This window comes from Molothrus ater, chromosome 3 (genome assembly GCF_012460135.2).
Source record: "Molothrus ater isolate BHLD 08-10-18 breed brown headed cowbird chromosome 3, BPBGC_Mater_1.1, whole genome shotgun sequence".
Classification (NCBI taxonomy): Eukaryota; Metazoa; Chordata; class Aves; order Passeriformes; family Icteridae; genus Molothrus; species Molothrus ater.
Genome location: NC_050480.2, coordinates 15,992,110 through 16,010,776, shown reverse-complemented (window position 1 = coordinate 16,010,776; position 18,667 = coordinate 15,992,110). Strand labels below are relative to the sequence as shown.

The window sequence follows — 18,667 nt, the reverse complement described above, 5'->3', positions numbered from 1 at the left end:
AATTAAAATTGGGCTTTCATTTTAGACCAAGTAAAGCATAATACTAGACTATAATACTGCATATACTAGTGAGATCCAAATGCCCACGGTGTTGCAAGAGAACATTTTCCCTCAGGCATTTGAAATGTAATGCTTCTTTAATATTCTCTGTTGGATATTGTTAGAATGGAATTTCAAATATTTCCTGCAATTTGAGTTAAAGATTACTGAATAATGCTGAGCAGCAGAAAATTTTTGAAGCGTACATCTAAAGCTGGCATAGTAGCTTAATGTCCTGTTGTTTCTTGCTTTAGCAAAATTAATTTCTTCAGTCTTCAACCACGAATTCACGCACCACCTGGAGATACAAACCCATAATTTAACTGTGGTGTATTTCTAGCTCCCTTGCCTAATACACACTGAGGCCAGACCCTGTATGTCAGGCAACTATAACAGGAAAAGGCCATTTCAGAACAATACTTTATATTCTCCCGTATCAGACAGTAAGCAACTTCAAAAACAGTATCTGGCCCATTATTTTAAATAAATGGGATTACAGGCCATGAAACAAAAGCACATTCTATTATATAGACAAGAGTAACACCTTTCCAATAGGACTCAAAACATTCAAAAGGCTTTTATCCAATTAAGGTCCAATTTTTTCACCATATCTGTGTTAGTGCTTTACCATGGCTACTCTTTACAGGTAAGGGTAGATGGCAAGTTGAGCAAAAAGGCATAGCTGTATCATTCTAAAAGGAAACTAGAAAAACACAAACTGCAACCATGATTCCTGTGCTTGATTACTTCATAGAGAAGCCTCCTTCATCCAAAGATGCAGCACCTTTCCACCATTTGTGCCATGATATAAGTGGTCCATTACCCAATTTTTTTCTGTGGCCATTGCTCCCTTCTCATTCATACTTGGGCACATGACTACCCTGAGTTCAAATTAAGCAATTCCTCAACACCATCCCAGCTTGACCGAACAACTCTAAATGACTTCATGACAGGCCCAAGAGTTTCTAACATTTTCTTTGAGCATGAGCCTGAGGACCATTCTTATGGGTTCCAACATAACCCTCCTCAACACTGAACTAAAAAAAAATGACAAAAAAATGTATGCATGCCTGGTTTTGAGCAACAGGAAACTCCAAGTTATGTAGCATTGGTATGGACAATAGAGTCCACGCAGCTGAAATCAGCTGGAATTTTATTTAGAGATGGGATCATTTAGCCCTACAGTGTGCAACTGAATGAGTACAGGCATGTGCAGAGAGTACTTGTGTTCATGTGAGCAGAATGAATAAAGGCAATTTCTTCTTTCTTTACTCAAGTATCAGTAGGCACTGAATATGGCCAGTATTATAAGCATGTATGCTACTAAAGCCACCCATAGACTCTGCTACTGCCTAAGTAGCAGAATTGGTTTGGATAAGGTTTCCAAAAGCAGGCCAGATACCAAAATGAATCTGTTAAACAGCAGGAAAACCTCCATACAGGAAACGAAGTGCTTAGTTGCCTCTTACAGTTATTACTGATAAATTCATGTTTGAAAGTTATGTTTTACTTATGAATAATGCCATTAAGATAAAAGATTATCAGTCTTTTCTATCCATAAAGAATTATATTTTATACAATTAACAAAAAACTCAAAAAATCAACACCGTAAGACATCATTCTTCTTCCACCGGTATTTCTTGGGATATTTTCTTTGAAACACTATTTAATTCTTGGTGGGGGAAAGGAGAAAAATTTAGTTTGTATAGGGGCAGCTATTAAGAATTTGGTTCTGCAAAAATACAGAAATAAAATCACGTGGATGTTGTAAAACAAGCTGAAATATTTTAAGCAAACTATGTGACCATAATTCATAGAACTAAGCCTAAGGAGAAAAACTCTTGTAACTGTGCAAGAGATTTGGCAAGGAAGAGCATTCATCAGCCATTCTGACATGGAAAGGATGGATAAAGGAAGCAGATGGATTCACCCATCTGCACCTAAAAAAGGGAAAGTCATCATTATGGTTGCTAGCTTCTTGTTCAAAATGTGTTACTTGATTATCAGGTTATAATGAACATATGCAAAAGAAAGTCTTACGAGAGAAAAAGCAAACATTTATTTTCAGTAAGATCTGCTTCCCTTAACTAAAATGATTCACTTGACTAAATGCTAACCTCATTTAAAAAACTCTCAAGGACATCAGCTTAATCTTTCATCAGTTTACATCTAGTGGGGGGAACGGGTGCTGGTGCTCATGTTGGGTTTTTAATGTTGCAATGAATTAACTTTAAGAGTACAAGGTTTGCTTCGCTAGAACTTGAATTGTTACATAGGTCATCTCCTCTCTAGAATACCAACCTGCCTCTTCTCCTCCAGACAGTGACATTAGTGAGTACAAAATGTGCTGTCATAAAGTCTCTGTTCAACCAAGAGAAAGACAGATTTGTGTTAAGCTAGAAGAATCCAGTAACACTACTTCTCATGCACCAGGAACACAACCCTTCTGTTCACTTTGCAGTAATTCAGAGATCAACTTTGCTGAATTTACAGCCAATATGCCAAAGTCTTTGTGCTATGTCCAATGTGGTTGTTTGGTTTGTGGGTTGGCTTTGTTTGCCTTTGGTTTTAAACAGGGATTCTCTGTAACCTGGACCTTCTCTGTAACAACTGTGAGAAGAAAACCCTCCAGAAGTGGTGCTTGGGTGGTGGATGAGGACAGATCTTCCAGGGTCCCTCAGCTCTGGAGGTATCATTATGAAGCCACTGTGCCACCACCCCCTCTGGTCAGTGATGGAGCCCTGAATCCTTTGGGCACCAGAGCACCCATCTCAGATCTGACATGCACCCACATCAGAGGAGACCTGAACTCCCAGTGTCCCCCACCAAACCTGCAATACCTGCTCGTACTATTGACCTACTTAGAGAAAAGAAATAAAAAATAACTTTCTGTTCACAATTTTTATTAATATTTGACTCATGAATAGTTTATAAAGATTACTAATACATATCACATGCAAGCTACAGATCATTTGTGTCTCTTTATAGGCAGCAGGCACCTGAGTACAGGATGTGTTATTGCATCCTAGCTACCTGTTAAAAACATGCTGAAGGTTGTAGAAATTAATTAATGATAGTTTCCCAACTTTAATTAAAAAACCAACTAAGCTGTTAAGAAATTAAAAATAAGCAATAAAAAATTAAACCACTTCCATAGAAGATAAAATTTCTCTTTTAGAAAGAAAGTTTTCACCACAGCAAAAACAAAATCTGGATTATAAATGGAATTTATGGATTAGCTTCTTCATGACATTCAATGTCCATGCAGTACTACATGACTGAAGTTCAGAAATGAACGGTGAAAAATTATGTTTGGGACATTAGCACTAGGAATGAAAAAAACCCAACCCTGTATTAATTTTCTAAACTACAATTTTAATAGTTCTTGTTCATATCTATATCTTTTAAAAAATCTATTATAGATTTCTCATACACTTCACAAAATAACTTTTGATCCTCTTAATTCTATTTCAGTATTGTTTTGTAATGCTTTACTTTAGTTCTGAAAAATGTCTTACTATTATTCCCTTGGACCAGAACACAGAAGAGATTTACAAAACTATTTCAATTCTAGCATTTCTAGGTTTGAACCCAGCCACTATATAGTTAGTTTTTCTTACACAGTCTTCTGCATTTTAAATGTTAATTATATCACACAGACTTAGCTACAAGAGACATGACTTGGTAACAACAATTGTAAGTAAATGCATAAGATCAAAAACCTGTACTAGACACAGAGAGGATGATAAAAAGAGAACTTGACAAGTTATTGAAAATTAAGTGTAAAAACTTACCTAAAAATATTCATCCGTTTCTATAGATGGCAATGAAGTAAAAGACAATCCCATCCAAAATACAGTTAAAGAAGACAGCCAGCTGTTAACAGAGAATAATTCATTTTAAAATATTTTTTAAAAATTAAGAGATCATTCTGGCAGACTACCCTTCAAAACTACTAGTTGCCTTGAAAAATAATACTTAATCCCCTGAAGATGGAGATTAAAACATCTTAGTATTTCAGTGTGTTGTTTAATTACCAATTTCCATGTAATTCAGTATCTTTTCAGTGCAAAAATTGCAAAGTGTATTTGAGAGTTAGCCAAGAGCCCAATTCATATGCACGCTAAATTTCCATTACTTCATTTGTTTCTATTTATGCAGCTTTTTGGCTTACAGTGCTACACGAAAGACTCATACTAATGAAACATTGGGGAGCATTAAAGAATATTTTTTAAAATTACATTTAAATTTTGCTTGGAAAACAAAGCTTGGCAAGTAGACACAAAATTTAAGAAGGAAATACTAGAACTCTTGCTGACTTTAAAAACTACACCACATTCATAAAAGGCAACATTTTACAGTATCTTTAGTTAAATCAGCACAGTCAACAACTGAGTCCAACTTGGACTAATCATACTGGGATTGAAGATAAACTGATAAACATCCTTCTGACAACCAAAAGCATTTACACGTGGCTTTGCATCAAAACGAATCACTTTCAACACAAAGTAACGAGATTTGTTGTTATCTCCAAGAGCAAATAATTCCAGGAGCACAAGCTTGGGCAAAAAAGGAACAAGAATAAGAAGAGTCTTACCTACAGAAGAAAGTTTGAAAGTTTCAAGTTAAGCTCTCAACTGAAATCCATTAAATCAATACAATCTGCTAGGCTGACACAGACAAATCAGTTTACAGCCTGGTAACATTGATTTAGCTGAAAATTGGTAAGAAATCAATTAAACTGAACCAATTAAGGTCAGTGGAAATTACCTTATGTGGGTCCACATCAAGTTTTGTGTATATTTAAATCTTAAACAATCTTAAATAGTGTTAATTAAGTCTGTACAACGTCTGGGTGCAGAAAAGGTTAAGAGTCACCAGGGTAAAGCATCTTAGGACACTCTGGGAAACTTTGACTGTGTTAAACAAGCTCCCTCCTCCTGACCAAGCTTCCCCACGCTTCCCAGCAAGCCAGCCCTCAGCTCTGCTTGCAGCTATTCAGCTTTCAAACTTATCCACAGAAAGGAGCTTGAGTACAGGCTTCATTCATATTAAAAACGGGCCGTCATTAACCGATATAAATCAGTGCAGCTGGAGAACCTCAACAAAGCCGGCAGGATCGCACCCCCGCACCCTGGCACCGCCGCTGGCCCCGCTGCAGGAGCTGCCAGGGCCACAAGGCTCCTTCCAGCCACGGCACCTTCCGAGCTGTGGCATGAGCACGACTGGCAGCACCACCCGATGGAACGGGAACACTTTGCATCACACCTCGCATTTTACACCCCTTGCCCTAAAGGAGCAGCTTCCCTTTTCTGTCGCAGGACCGAAGAAATTGCCTCAGTATCCATGCTTACTATAAGGACTAGAGTAAGACTTCAAACTAATCCTGCAGAAACATACCGGGACCAGTGAGACCTTCACAGAACACTTAACTAACAGGGAATCCTGTCATGATCTGAGGGAAAAATCAGCTGTGCTATCCAAGACCTTCTTTTACACCCTAACAACAGTTTACAAAGCTCTGTTCTGCTAACGTATTTCTACCGGTATTAGCCTCCCTTACAGCCAGACCAAAGGAATTTACTTCACTCAACAATTCGAAACACAAGTAAACGAGCAGCTTTATTTTTGTACAAATGATCGCTAGTTTAGCCACGCAGTTCTACCAGCGGAATAGCACAGGTAAGCTCTCAGCTTTCCCTGAAAATAAAAAGGAAAGGACCAAGCAACAGGATGGCAAAATTTCATGAAGTGTGGAGCGCCGGGAACGCGCCGGCAGCTCCCCAGAGGAGGCCGGGCGGCAGGGAAACGCGCGAGAAACGCAAGGGGAACGCTCTGCCCATCCCGGGCTCGCGGCTCTGGGATGCCCCGGGGGGATGCCCTGCCGGGCAGGGCCGGGCCGCGCACTCGCACCCACCGAGCGCTCCGAGTTCGCGGGGCGGGCGCGGGAGCGGCGCCGCCGGCACCGGGGCCTGTCCCGCGCGTCACCGCAGCAACCACGCGCGCCACCCCCTGCGCATGCGCCACCACAGCCGCCGCCCCCCCCCCCCGCCGCCGCCGAGTGCGCATGCGCGGCCCGAGAAGTCCGCGCTTGCCGCAGCCCCCACCCCTCCCAACCGCGCGCACGCGCCGCCAAGGCAGCCGCGCGTCGCCCCCTAACGGCCCAAGCCCTGCGGCGCCGCGCGGCGCTTCAATGAATGGGGCGAGGTGGGGAGAGGCAACCGCCAATGGCGTGCGGGGGCGCGGCGCGCCACGCCCGAGGTACGATGGGAGTTGTAGTTCTCTTCGGCAGCCGAGCGGCGCTGGCTGGCGGCGACCATGACTACAGTCCCCAGGCGGCTGCGCGCGGCCGCACGCCCCGCCCCACCACGGCACCTCGGCGCGGCGCTGCCACGGCCGCAGTCGCGCCGCAGAGGTGACCTCGAGCAGCAAGTGTATCCGCCGCTCCCGCAGACATGGTCGGTACCGGGCCCGCGGCAGTACCGTGCCCCTCGGGTTCCTTCGGCTCGGGGCAGGGAATTCTGGCAGGCGGAGGTGACCCTGAAATGGCGTCGCCCTCCCCGCCCGGCCGCGCTGCGCCCGGGAGGGCCCGGGGATGAGGGGCAGGGGTGACCTGGAGGTGGTCGTGGCACCCAGAGAAGCCGGGCACGGTGGCGCCCCAAGGCTCGCTGCAGCCCCCGCCGAGCCGCGCCGGGGTGACCTTCCAGGCGGGGACGTGGGGTCGGTGCCGGCCTGGCGGCAGCTCTGCCTCTGCCTGTCCCCGGGGCCGTGCGGGGGAGGGCGGGATGTGCCCCCGGCGGAACGCAGCGAGCCTCCCTGGCCCGGGCTGGCACTCCAGGGCTGATCGCGCCTTGTCCCGGCGCCGCGGCTGCTGACATTGCCTGCGGGAGATGGGGGGTGTCAGCGCCTTGTTCGTGAGGCGTGAAATGTTTTGGTGCGGTTCTGTGTTAGCTCAAGGGAAAGTGCTTGTGAAATGTCTTTATTGGTTCATCCCTGCTTGCTGTCGGAAATCCAGCTGTTTGTTCAGACTCTCTAGATTGTCAAGGAGTCCTAGTTCTGCTCTGAGGTTACAGAGGTGAACTGCAGTGCTTTGCTTTTCTGCAGCATGTGTACATAGATATATAAACCTGCACAGAGACCTTGCTTTCCTTTCTAGGCATGAAAACATCTCCGTGTTTTTCTAGACTCAATACCCTGTTACTCAAACCTTCACTTTCAGTATTTTGCTATAGAAAGGATGTTTGCATGCTCTGAAATGTGGCTTATTTCAGCTGTACCCTAAAAAATACCAAAATCTGTAAACTTTATGCTTCTTTTCCACTCCTTCTATTTAAAATGGGGATTTGCAGGAGTGACAACATGACAGCAAGCTCTAGTTTGTATTTGAACTCTTGAAGCATTGAGACATGGATGAGCTGACATGGATGATCTGGTCTCACAAAGAACTTTGATGTCCAGACCTTTCAGAATGTCACTGTTTTTAGCTTGCCTTTGCTTTCAGATTATGCATGTGGTGTTGGGCAGAGGCTTTAAATTTCTTGAAATAAAATCATCTATCAGTGCAGCCACCATTAGCTCAATGAAATGGAAAATGTTTTACAGGGCACCTGTGTCAAGGTCGTTCCTTAAGGAAGAAATGCCTTTGGAATTGCTTTGGTCTCTGAACCACAGCGCTGGTGGTGTTCTTCGAGTGCACGGCTGCCTTGCTGAGACTCTCTGCTACATTTTCAAACGTGTTTATTGTCACCACATCTCTGCTTTAAAGAAGGGAGAGCAAAGGGAAAGTTCCTTAGGCAGACTCTAGACTTTGGAAGAGATAAAAATTTATTTTAATGATTGAGTAATTACTGTAAAGCAAGATGGGATAGCGTAGTTGGCTGGAATAATGTTCAATATTCAGGAATAATGTTAAGCTGGTAGTATTTTATAGATGAGCTTACCAGCAATAATCTTTATGGAGATCTCTCATAACTGCAATTAGCAATGCAAAGTCTATCAATCACTTGTGTAGCCAGGATATTCCTGTCACAACATTTGATAGGTTGTGAGTTATCTTTTACTTACCTTTGTAACCTCCTGAATCAGTTTTGCAGTGCAGTGCTGTTTGCAGGTATGGCTCTAATGTTTTAGTTCTGCTGATATCAGCTGTAATCACAGAAATAACTGAAGCACTGAGTTCTCAAACCAAAGTGTGTGGGGTGGGTGCTAAGACCTCAACTTCCTCACTTGATATTGGAGGCTTTGCTTTGATCTGTGATAGTTTAGGAGGGGGAGAGATCCTACATTTGCTGGATTAGATGAAGAAGGGTACCTGGGGATGCAATGGTCAGTTGCTGGGGGCTTTTTTCTCATCCTTTTTATCATTACTTTTGCTGCTCTTTTATTTTCCTAAAGCTTTTTAACTATACATCGGTTGATTGTGAAGTGGGGAAGGCTTTGGAGCAAAATAGTTCAGCAAGTTGTTGTTTAATTTGTCCTCTAGTTCCTTTATACCTGAGAGTGAGTAAAGGTCACCCCTGCAGTTACCACAGCATGAAAGTCCTGCAGGAGCCAAGTCACGGGTTAAAGCGTCTGGACATGAATGTCTGGAACCTACAACTTCTGTTGGGGAGCTTCTCATTTCTCTAAAAGTAGCCTCAGACACTCAGTGGGACTAATTTTAATATGAGATGTAAGGGTTTTTTTGTGAGAATTATCCACATTTTGTAAGCAGCACAACAAAATCCAAAGTTTTTGGTTTGTTAGTCCAGCTTCTGGAATTAAGAGAGAGCATGGAAGTTTCTCTGATGCTAAATTCTCACAATTGGTGCAGGGGTAAAAGGGTCTGGGGAATGCACTGAATCCAAGGTACTGAAGGTTTGGAAAGGAAAGACAAGTAGGAAGCACTCCTCACCTTATTTTAGCTTGTGTGTTTTCCTCCTCCAGCCCCAAATGGGGGACAACAGGAAGGATGGTAGTAGGCAAACATAATTATTTTGACAAGGTGGAGCTGAGTCATGACTGAAGGTTTGGGGTTTTTTTTAGAGGCTAAATGCTAAGTCTCAGTAAAAACTAATAGATAGTCCTGTTCTTACCTTTCCATCTTCTCCTCCTTCCCTCTCCTGTTGTTAGGCTGAATACTCACCATAATGCTAGTGGATAGGTTGCCATTTTTTATGTTTCAATCAGACTGGCTTATAAAGTTCATAGAATGGAAAAAAAAATCTCTTTTCCTTTCCCCCTTTAGTGACACTGCTTTAGAAGAAAGAGCCTTAAAATCTTTCTTCTATTTACTGGAAATTCAGAAATCAATTCACAATTGATTTCAGATACCCTATAAATATAAAGAAAACATGTTTTACTGCTATCTGTGTGAGTTCTGGAATAGCTTAGCACAGGATCACTTTTTATATGATGGGGATTTTGCCAGGCCAAGGTTTTGCAGCACTGTAACTTTTCAGTATTTATTTTATTAACTAGTGTGGTTAGCTGCCTTAAAAGAGTGTTCATTGTTCCATTTATATAAATAAAAGGTAGATTCTTCTTAGAAACATGCTGAAAAGTTGGCTTTAAAATTTGATACACATCTTAATCTGTGTTGCTCATCATCATTCAGATGTTATGCTCAAGAATAGAGTACCAGAACTAGTTTTGAGATTTAAACCACTAAGAATTGATTGTCTGCTCTCCTTCCCCTCATAGTGGAGTTTCAAAACTATTGAAGAGGGGTGTGACTCGTAGTAGAATGAGTTCAAAAGAGAATAATGCACTTCAACACCGTGTAATGGGCAACTGGGTAATGAGATATTTAAAGAATCATTCCCATAATGAAGGCCAGGTCTAAATCTGCGAGTTCAGTAGTTTACCTTCATAATTTATGCCCTGATTTTATCTCGTATGTGATAAAATGGGGTAGGTAGCCTAATTTTTTAAATTATCTAACAGTAGTGTGATGCAGCTGTGCTTGACCGGTGAATTCTGCAGAGAGAATACACTGGAAGCCCCACATGGTTTTCCTATAAATATCAGTGACAGGAATGCTAGTTGGAAAGGATCTGTAGAGGTCATAGAGTCTGCCTTCCTTCTTGCTCTATGTCTGGAAGTTGTCCAGTCCAGCCTGACAGCGAGACTTTTGCCACTGATAGATCATGTCATAGGTGTTTTGTTCTGGGCCTTGAAAACTGCTGGGGGTGAAGGTTATACAGACCCTCTGGGTATCCTGTTCTGCTGCAACAGTACCACATAATCAAGAGTTTTTCTCTTAATTTGTAGCTGTTGCACCCTGTTCTGCCACTACTGAGAGGTGTTGGGGGCAGTGTTATTTTTCTAACACTTTGTGAAGGTGTGGTGGTTTGCTGTTAGGTCTCCCTTATCCTCTACCTTTCCAGACTCTGTCCTGACTGCCTTTCCCTCAGCCTCATCTTACAGACCACAGAACCATACAGAACTCGGGTTTCCAGAACTGGACTCAGAATTCCATCTGCAATATCACCAGCACTGAGTGCAAGGCATGTCTTTGCTCTGCAGCTTACACTTTTCATAAGTAACCCAGAATACAATTAAATCACTTCTTTTACATTCAGTTATGCCTGGTCTGCATGTCAAGTGCTCATCTTTTAATCTTCTGGAGAAGTGGGCTTGGCATTTCAGCAGGCTGATCAGTCTGCTTGTTCCTGTCCTAGCACAATCTGCCCCAGCCCTATTGCCTCTAGAGAAAAAGGGAAATACAAATAACAGGTTTACGAAATACTGGGTTATTAATGTCCTTTGCGACGTGGCCCTTTTCAATAGAATCATAGAATGCTCTGGGTTTGAACAAACTTTTAAAGGTCATTGATCTACCTCCCTGCATTTGGCAGGGACATCTTCAACAAGACCAGGTTTTTCAGAGACCTGTGCAATTTGACCTTGAATGTTTCCAGGGGTGGGGCAACTACCACTTATCTGGACAATCTATGCCAGTGTTTCACCACCTTTATTGTAAAGTATTTATTTCTTATCTTGGTCTGTCCTCTTTTGGTTTAAAGTATTGCCCCTTGTCATTTCATAACAGGCCCTATTAAAAGGTTTGTCCTAATCTTTTTTGTAAGTCCCCTTTGAGTATTGAAAAGCTACCCTGGTACCTTCTCTTCTCCAGGCTGAAGAAGCTCTCCAGGCTCTTCTCCAGCCCAAACTCTTGCAGCCTTTAATTTTCAATATTAAATAACTTCTGGATTTCTCCCAGTCCTGGTTCTGCTTAACAAAGTGTCATTTTGCTACAGGGCAAGCCCTTATTCCCCTCTTATTTGCAATACAGTAGCATTTTGGCAGTCTTCTCCCAATCTTTTGGAGTTTTGGGTCAGTTTGACAAAAGACAGTTGTATTATGGATAGTGTGTCTGTATTTGTACATAATGTAGCTTTTGTCTGTGGATTAGTTAAATTTGCTGCCTAACAGTTTAGTGAGGCAGTAATTTTAAGTCCCCTAGATTCTTTGGTTTCTGGCATTCAATAAGTCTTTGGTTGCAAATAAGCATTCAAAATGCTTAGTGGGAACAGCCCTTGAAATGGAAAGAATCTGAAAACCAATCAAGTGTCACAGCTCATGAAACTTCTGTAGTAAATTTCAAGTATGAATGGTTGGGGTTTATGTTGAATTGTCTTATGTTAACAAGGCAGTGTTGTTAAAAGGAATGCAAAATTTTTCAAATATATCACTATTCCCGGCATTTTGCAAGTTTTCCAGGAGCAATTCTTAAGGATCTTTTTGCAATTGTGGTCTGTTTCTGTAAAACCAAGCAGAGAAATAGCTGGTGGTTCTTGCAGAACCAGAAGTGTGATCCCAGGAGCTGGGGCTGATCCACCTTTAAGCACACGCTTTCATCCAGGTTAAATAATCAGAACGTTATTGCTGCAGTAACTTAATTTTAACTGGTGTGAGGCTGAGGTGTGGAGCTGTGGGTAAGGCTGTGTCATTTCCTTGCAGGGTGAGCCTGTCAGAGTGCTGGTGACTGGAGCAGCTGGGCAGATTGCTTACTCCCTCCTCTACAGCATTGCCAAGGGCGATGTCTTCGGCAAAGACCAGGTAACTCTTGCACTGAATCCACAGAATTCACAGGTTGGAAAAGACCTTCAAGATCATCAAGTCCAACCCATGGCACCCAGTGCTACATCCAGTCTTTTTTAAACACATTCAAGGATGGTGACTCCACCACCTCCCTGGGCAGACCATTCCAGGACTTTATCACTCTTTCTGTAAAAAACTTTTTCCTAATATCCAGCCTGTATTTCCCTTGAGCAGCTTGAGACTGTGTCCTCTGGTTCTGTGAGTGCTGCCTGGAGAAAGAGACCAACCCCACCTGACTACAGCCACCTTTCAGGGAGCTGTAGAGAGGGATAAGGTCACCCCTGAGTCTCCTTTTCTCCAGGCTAAACACCCCCAGCTCCCTCAGTCGTTCCTCACAGGGCTTGTGTTCCCAGCCCCTCACCAGCCTCGTTGCCCTCCTCTGGACACACTCAAGTGTCTCAATGTCCTTCCCAAACTGAGGGACCAGAACTGGACACAGCACTCAAGTTGTGGCCTCACCAGTGCAGAGTACAGGGGAAGGATGACCTCCCTGCTCCTGCTGGCACAGGAATGAATGAATGTCAGAACTGCAGTGCCTGGGACTGGTTTCCTCATAGACACTTGGAATGGTTTACCAATATGCAAGTAATTTCTTCTTTAAGTGGGGAAAATGGGAGTTCTGCTCTGTTGTTGGTTGTGCTGAAGTTGTTTTCTGCAAATGGGTTTTAAATCTTGCACGAGGTAACAGCCAAGTACAAGACAAATTCATTTTCAAGACACATTGTGCCCAGCTTGCACTAAACCTTTTCTTTCTTTCCAGCCTCTTATTCTTGTGCTGCTGGACATCACTCCTATGATGACGGTACTGGAAGGTGTGGTGATGGAGCTGCAGGACTGTGCTCTGCCGCTGCTCAGAGGTGCCAAAACAATTTTTTTTATACCTCCAAGATGCTGCAGTACAATTCTTGCATTTATGAGTCCCTGTAGCTGGCAGGAAGTTAGGCCAAAGAAAATCTTAGATGATCCTTCCTTGGTTTTGTCTTTAGTGGAATATAATCAATTTAACTTAGCCTGTAAGCTAGGAAGAATAACATCAAATAGGTTTTGTGGACAGAACTGGCAATGGAGATACCTGGGTTTATATCATCTAATCCTGGGCTTTAAGCCTGGACAAGAAATTGTGAGATACTAGTGCATATGTGCATTGTATTCTGGCCCAGCCATGAAATATATATAATATATCATTGCTGTATTATGTATATAATGTTTATTGCTAAATGAAAAAAAAATAATCCAGTCTTAGAAATATCTTCTGTATAAAGATACAAAATCAAAATGCACTCCTCAAGCCATGTAAACAAGCTGAGTTCTGGTAGTTTAAACAAGCAGAACAAAGGGAGCAAGTAGGAGTTAGTGTAATTACTATAACACATGACAAAAGAAGGATGTAGGTACCAGCTCTTGTACAAATCAAACCTTCTCTGCTTTGAAATGGAAAGGGGCAGCAAAACTTCACTTGTGTTGGTCTTTGCCACTGAAATTTTATTGTAAAAGTAAAGAAAAGCATATGTACTTATATACATGTTTTTAGAGGCAAATGAAATGTATCTTTTACATAGATTTCTCCTGTGTTTTCCACTTTAGATAAATATTTGTATGTAAAACCCATTTACTGGGATGTATGTAGTCTGTGGAAGTAGAGCCAAATGACTATTACTTGTATTTTTGGAAGGGGAAGGTGGTGGTATTGTCAGATTAGATTATATACTATTTATGCACGAAAGAATATTCCTGTTAGGACTGTGCCACGAGTGTTTATCTTGCTGAATTCTTTTCCCCATTTCCTTTTTTTTAGAGGTCATTCCAACAGACAAGGAGGAAGTTGCATTCAAAGACCTTGATGTAGCAATTCTGGTTGGCTCCATGCCAAGGAGAGAGGGCATGGAGAGGAAGGATTTACTCAAAGCAAATGTAAAAATTTTCAAGTCTCAGGGTGCAGCCTTGGACAAGTATGCCAAAAAGACTGTCAAGGTGAATATAGGAACTGAATTTAAAACATTAATTCTTTGCTATGTAGAGATCTGGATACATTGTAGAAGAATATTGCACAAGCAGGAGCCTGTTCAGTGTGGGCATTCCTTTCCTTATGCCCTGGAAAATAGACCACAGTCAAGGGTAGATAAGAAACAGAATGTTAAATTGGTGGATGATTTAGTCATTAATTTGTTTGATGAAAAAGGTGAGTCCTACATTGTATTGCTGTATTCCACACATACTCTGTTTACCACCAATTTGAAAAGCAACCCCATAAAACCATGTTTAAAAAAAATAAGCAGTCCTTTGCTTGTTATCACTCTTCTCTAGGAGAACTGAATTAACTAAATGCAGCTGCCTACTTCATATCCATCTGTGTCCTTTAACATAATGACCCTTAACTTCAATATCAATATGGAATTACAGTTGCACAAAAATCAGCTTTATTTAGGTTGTTTGCATCTTACTTGGAGCATTAGAAGATTTTAATTGTTCTCTCTCAGATTCCTTCAGCGCAGTTAATGGGATCATGTGGCTGCTCTCCCACTGCTCTTAATCTCAGACCCAGACTCCGACTGTGCTTTGTAACTGACTTTTTAATGTCTGCTGATGAACTTCCTACGGCTTCTAGAGATGTGTTTGCTTCTTTATCCAGCTGGAATAAAAACTATCAATATAACTATTGTGGAGTAGTGGAAAATTTACTGAACTCACTTTCAAAAGGGGAAATACAAAGGGAGGTTTGCAAATCAGCTTGTGTGATTTAGAGTATATGGAGTCTGACATAAGTCATTCAAGGCACAAATGAAGTTAAGTAAAAATCAGTTTTGCATAGTAATAAATTGATTTAAGTTGAGGCAGTGTTTTACTTCTAACTGCCTATGAACATTGAGATAAGTAAATGTTCTGGCTTTCTTAATTATAAAGCAATTATATAAAGCAGTGGCAGCCAGTCCAGAAAGCATTTCAAAGTGGTTGGTTAAAAGTGTGCTTGTGTCTATCTCCCTATATCTGGTAGCATGAGGTTTGAAGCCAGGCTGTAGGTCAGTGTACAGATCTCCCTGGAAGTCTTGTTCCCTTTCACATTGGATGTCAAGTTAAAGAGAATACCTACCTGGAAAATATTTTTATGTGCAGTTATAGAAGATTGGGTGATTACGAACGACACAATTAAAAGACAATCTTGTTGAAGGCAACCAAGAGATTAGAAAACTTAACTTTTAGATAGCTTCTTTGAAGGCCAAGCAGTGTATTTCACTGAAGGGAGGTATTTGCAGAAATACCTACTTCATATTTCCTTTTTTCATTTTTAGGTTGTGGTTGTTGGGAATCCAGCAAATACCAACTGCCTAATTGCATCAAAGTCAGCCCCATCCATACCAAAGGAAAACTTCAGCTGCTTGACTCGTTTGGATCACAACAGAGCCAAATCTCAGGTAAAAAATGGCTTATTGTGTTATCTATGCTAATTACAGAGCAATGCTTTCAAAGAAACTTGTGAATTGAGAAGTTAAATCAATGGGACATCTTTCATTTCCAATTAGATTGCTCTGAAACTTGGTGTGACTGCTAATGATGTGAAGAATGTCATCATCTGGGGCAACCACTCCTCCACTCAATATCCTGATGTTAACCATGCAAAGGTAAATGTGAAAGGAAAGGAAGTTGGAGTCTATGAAGCTATAAAAGATGACAGCTGGCTGAAGGGAGACTTTATTGTGGTAAGATACCTTTTTTCTTTTTTTTTAATAGTCATTCTGTGATTGTGCTTTCTCCTTACCTCATCTGAAATTGTAAACAATGTAACTGATGTAGTGAAGCAGCTCTTTTCTCTCACTAGAATAAACCATCTTCAGATACCTTGTTGCTATCAGTTATTTGCCTTTGAAAATTCAAGGCAGGAAAGTCTATGTAACTTCTGTTAGAAGAATCTAACTGAAATGCTAAAGTGATTCAGCAAAGAGTTTTGATCACAGCTTATGTGAAACTTGTGTGACACAGGAGCACCATTGCCATTTCACTATGGTGACTTTTTGGGGCAGTTTTGTAGATGAAGTGGGATTGATCCATTTGCTGCTCCCCACTCACCAGGAAAGGCCAGCAAATCTTTCCCTGCTCATGCATGGGCACACACACACATACACAAAGTCTAAATATGTGGCATCATCAGAACCATTTCTGAAAAGGAATCTGAAAAATCTAGGAAATGCCTGCAAAGTAGAGTAGTAATAAATAATAATGTAAGTTAGTAAAACAAAATAATGGTATTAATTGATCAAGAGCACAGGCTAGGTGGAATTGAAGGGAAATGGGTTACTAAAGCCCTAGATGATTAAAGCTTTAGCAAAACTATTAAATTTAAAAACTATTAACTTGAGTATAGTGAGGTAGGTTCAACTATCTTCAGGAATTAAATAAATTGTACACATTAAGTATTGTGGGATTGAGACCAGCAAGTATTTCACATTGGTATTCAGCAGAAGACCTTAATTGACAGTGTGTTGCTTGAGACATCTGCTACTGCTGACATGCACAAAGTCTCCTGGGTGGGAAAAGCTTGAGGCATCTGGTTGGTATGAGTAGTCAGCTAGCTGTAAAGTTAAGGAATGAGCCTCTGAAACATTGTTACATTTGTGTTGGCACAACTCTTCTCCATAGTATTTCTGGATTGTATGCCATGTTTGTTTAGTGAAAGAACTGTATCTTCACTGATACAATTAAATAATTACATACAATAGTCTTTCTTGGTGGCATTTACTAACAGCGTGTAGACCAAGCCATGGTTTTTCTGCTTTACAATTTAGTTATGGTTGGGTTTTTTTCTTAATTGCAGACTGTTCAGCAACGTGGAGCAGCTGTTATTAAGGCCAGGAAGCTGTCCAGTGCCATGTCAGCTGCCAAAGCTATCTGTGATCATGTGAGGGACATCTGGTTTGGCACTCCAGCGGTAAGATGTGGCTATTAAAGTGCATGTTTGCCTCATGCTTTCATTCTGTGCCCACCTCGCTGACCTCGAGTGTATGTGTGTTCAGAGGAAAGAATCTGTCTTTTTCTGGAGTAAATTGTGTCATAGGAGATAAAGGATATCATAAATCATGGAAATTTTGCCTGCTTCCAGCAGTGAAAAATGTGTTTATCTCTGCCTTTCTGCTTTCAGGGGGAGTTTGTTTCAATGGGAGTAATTTCTGATGGCAATTCTTATGGTGTTCCTGAAGACCTGCTGTATTCATTCCCTGTTGTGATCAAGGTAACTAGGCTGTATTTAAATCCATATATCTTCTGCACAACCTATTAAACTGTCATGTGAGCCTATTAACAGCAGTGTGGGACTGCAATTGCTGGGATGTGGGCAGTCTCCCTTTCACAGAGAGGACTCTTATTAACCAAGTTAACTTGATTGTCAGTTAAGTGCTGGTGGTTAGACAAATACAATCTGACATGACTAGCTGATGCTGGTTGCATTGTTTATCTGAAATAAAATTAACTTCTGCCTGATGTGGTTCTTAGGGCCATAAGTTGTGTTTTTATGCCATAAAGTTTCTTTCATGCAGACTGAATGAAGCCTGTTCTTACATGGAGGGCTTTATGTTTGTTTGTTTTCAATCAGGACAAGACCTGGAAGTTTGTTGAGGGTCTTCCTATTAATGATTTTTCTCGTGAGAAGATGGAACTTACTGCTAAGGAGTTAACTGAAGAGAAGGAGACTGCTGTGGAATTCCTCTCCAGTGCATGACTAGGTCAGGAGGAAATACACAGTCATTTAAGAGTGGAAGAATCGAAAAGCCGTCTGTAGGTCTGCTACCAAGCACCAATACTGTATCCAAGTCAACTGTCTGTGGCCATTGTGCATTTTAAAGTTCATATGCTTACTGGTACTGTCGTGCCTCTTGAGTTATTAGCAAAATATTATTAAAGAAGTAAAACTAGTTTGTTGACCAAAGTTGTTGTCCATTCAATACTAGTTGCTTTCTGTGTATGGTACAGGATAATTGTTTGCCTCAGCCTTGGCTACTAACGCACAATCTGAGTTTTGATTAGAATTTGGCACTACTGGAACACATTCGTGATCACTTCAGCAGCCTCTGTCTCAACTGAAAATGAAATTAGAATGCCAGTAATTCTCTTTACACTGATAGTTCAGTGACCCAGGTCTGTCACTGCACAGACTTCAAGTAAATACATTTCACTCTGGTTATGCTTACAATGTTTGTCAATAGAAATATTAAAAGTTGTTTAATCAGATACTGGCTAAGACTAGTTTGTTGCACTTTATTTGCATGTTTTAGTTATGTAACTAACACAATTTGATAGTACAAGATAAAAAAAACCTTAAAAGCCTGTTTTAGGAAACTGAGGGAAACTAGTTTAAGCTTTAAGCATTACTAGCTTTTGCAATGACTAACATTTCCCTTTGCCTGAGTTGGTGTCTCTCCTGTTCTAATAGAAGTTTCTGCCTTGTACTAAAGTAAATCTTGGTGTGTCATATCTGGAGTCATCTCATTTTTCTTTTTTTGGTCTGTTTTCATTTAATGAGGATTTGAAAAACAGAACTTCTTTGACAAGAAAAGCA

At 41.3% G+C, this 18,667-nt stretch overlaps 2 protein-coding genes across 3 annotated transcripts in view; one reads left to right on the top strand and one right to left on the bottom strand.

Annotated features, from left to right (window-relative positions):
* WDPCP (WD repeat containing planar cell polarity effector) overlaps positions 1-6,049 on the bottom strand; it is a 148,089-nt gene extending 142,040 nt beyond the window's left edge. For both annotated transcript variants that reach the window (XM_036379544.1, XM_036379545.1), the window contains exons 1-2: positions 5,957-6,049; positions 3,834-3,915 (exon numbers count right to left, since the gene is read on the bottom strand). The gene's annotated coding sequence lies outside the window, so the exon portion shown is untranslated. The remainder of the gene's footprint in view (positions 1-3,833; positions 3,916-5,956) is intronic.
* A 342-nt stretch (positions 6,050-6,391) lies between these two features.
* MDH1 (malate dehydrogenase 1) lies at positions 6,392-18,582 on the top strand. The gene is made up of 9 exons (XM_036379546.2): positions 6,392-6,497; positions 11,983-12,081; positions 12,884-12,980; positions 13,919-14,094; positions 15,411-15,533; positions 15,642-15,818; positions 16,931-17,044; positions 17,255-17,344; positions 17,705-18,582. The coding sequence occupies exons 1-9, from the start codon at positions 6,495-6,497 to the stop codon at positions 17,828-17,830; spliced, it is 1,005 nt and encodes a 334-aa protein (XP_036235439.1). The 5' UTR covers positions 6,392-6,494; the 3' UTR covers positions 17,831-18,582.
* The last annotated feature ends 85 nt before the right edge of the window (positions 18,583-18,667 follow it).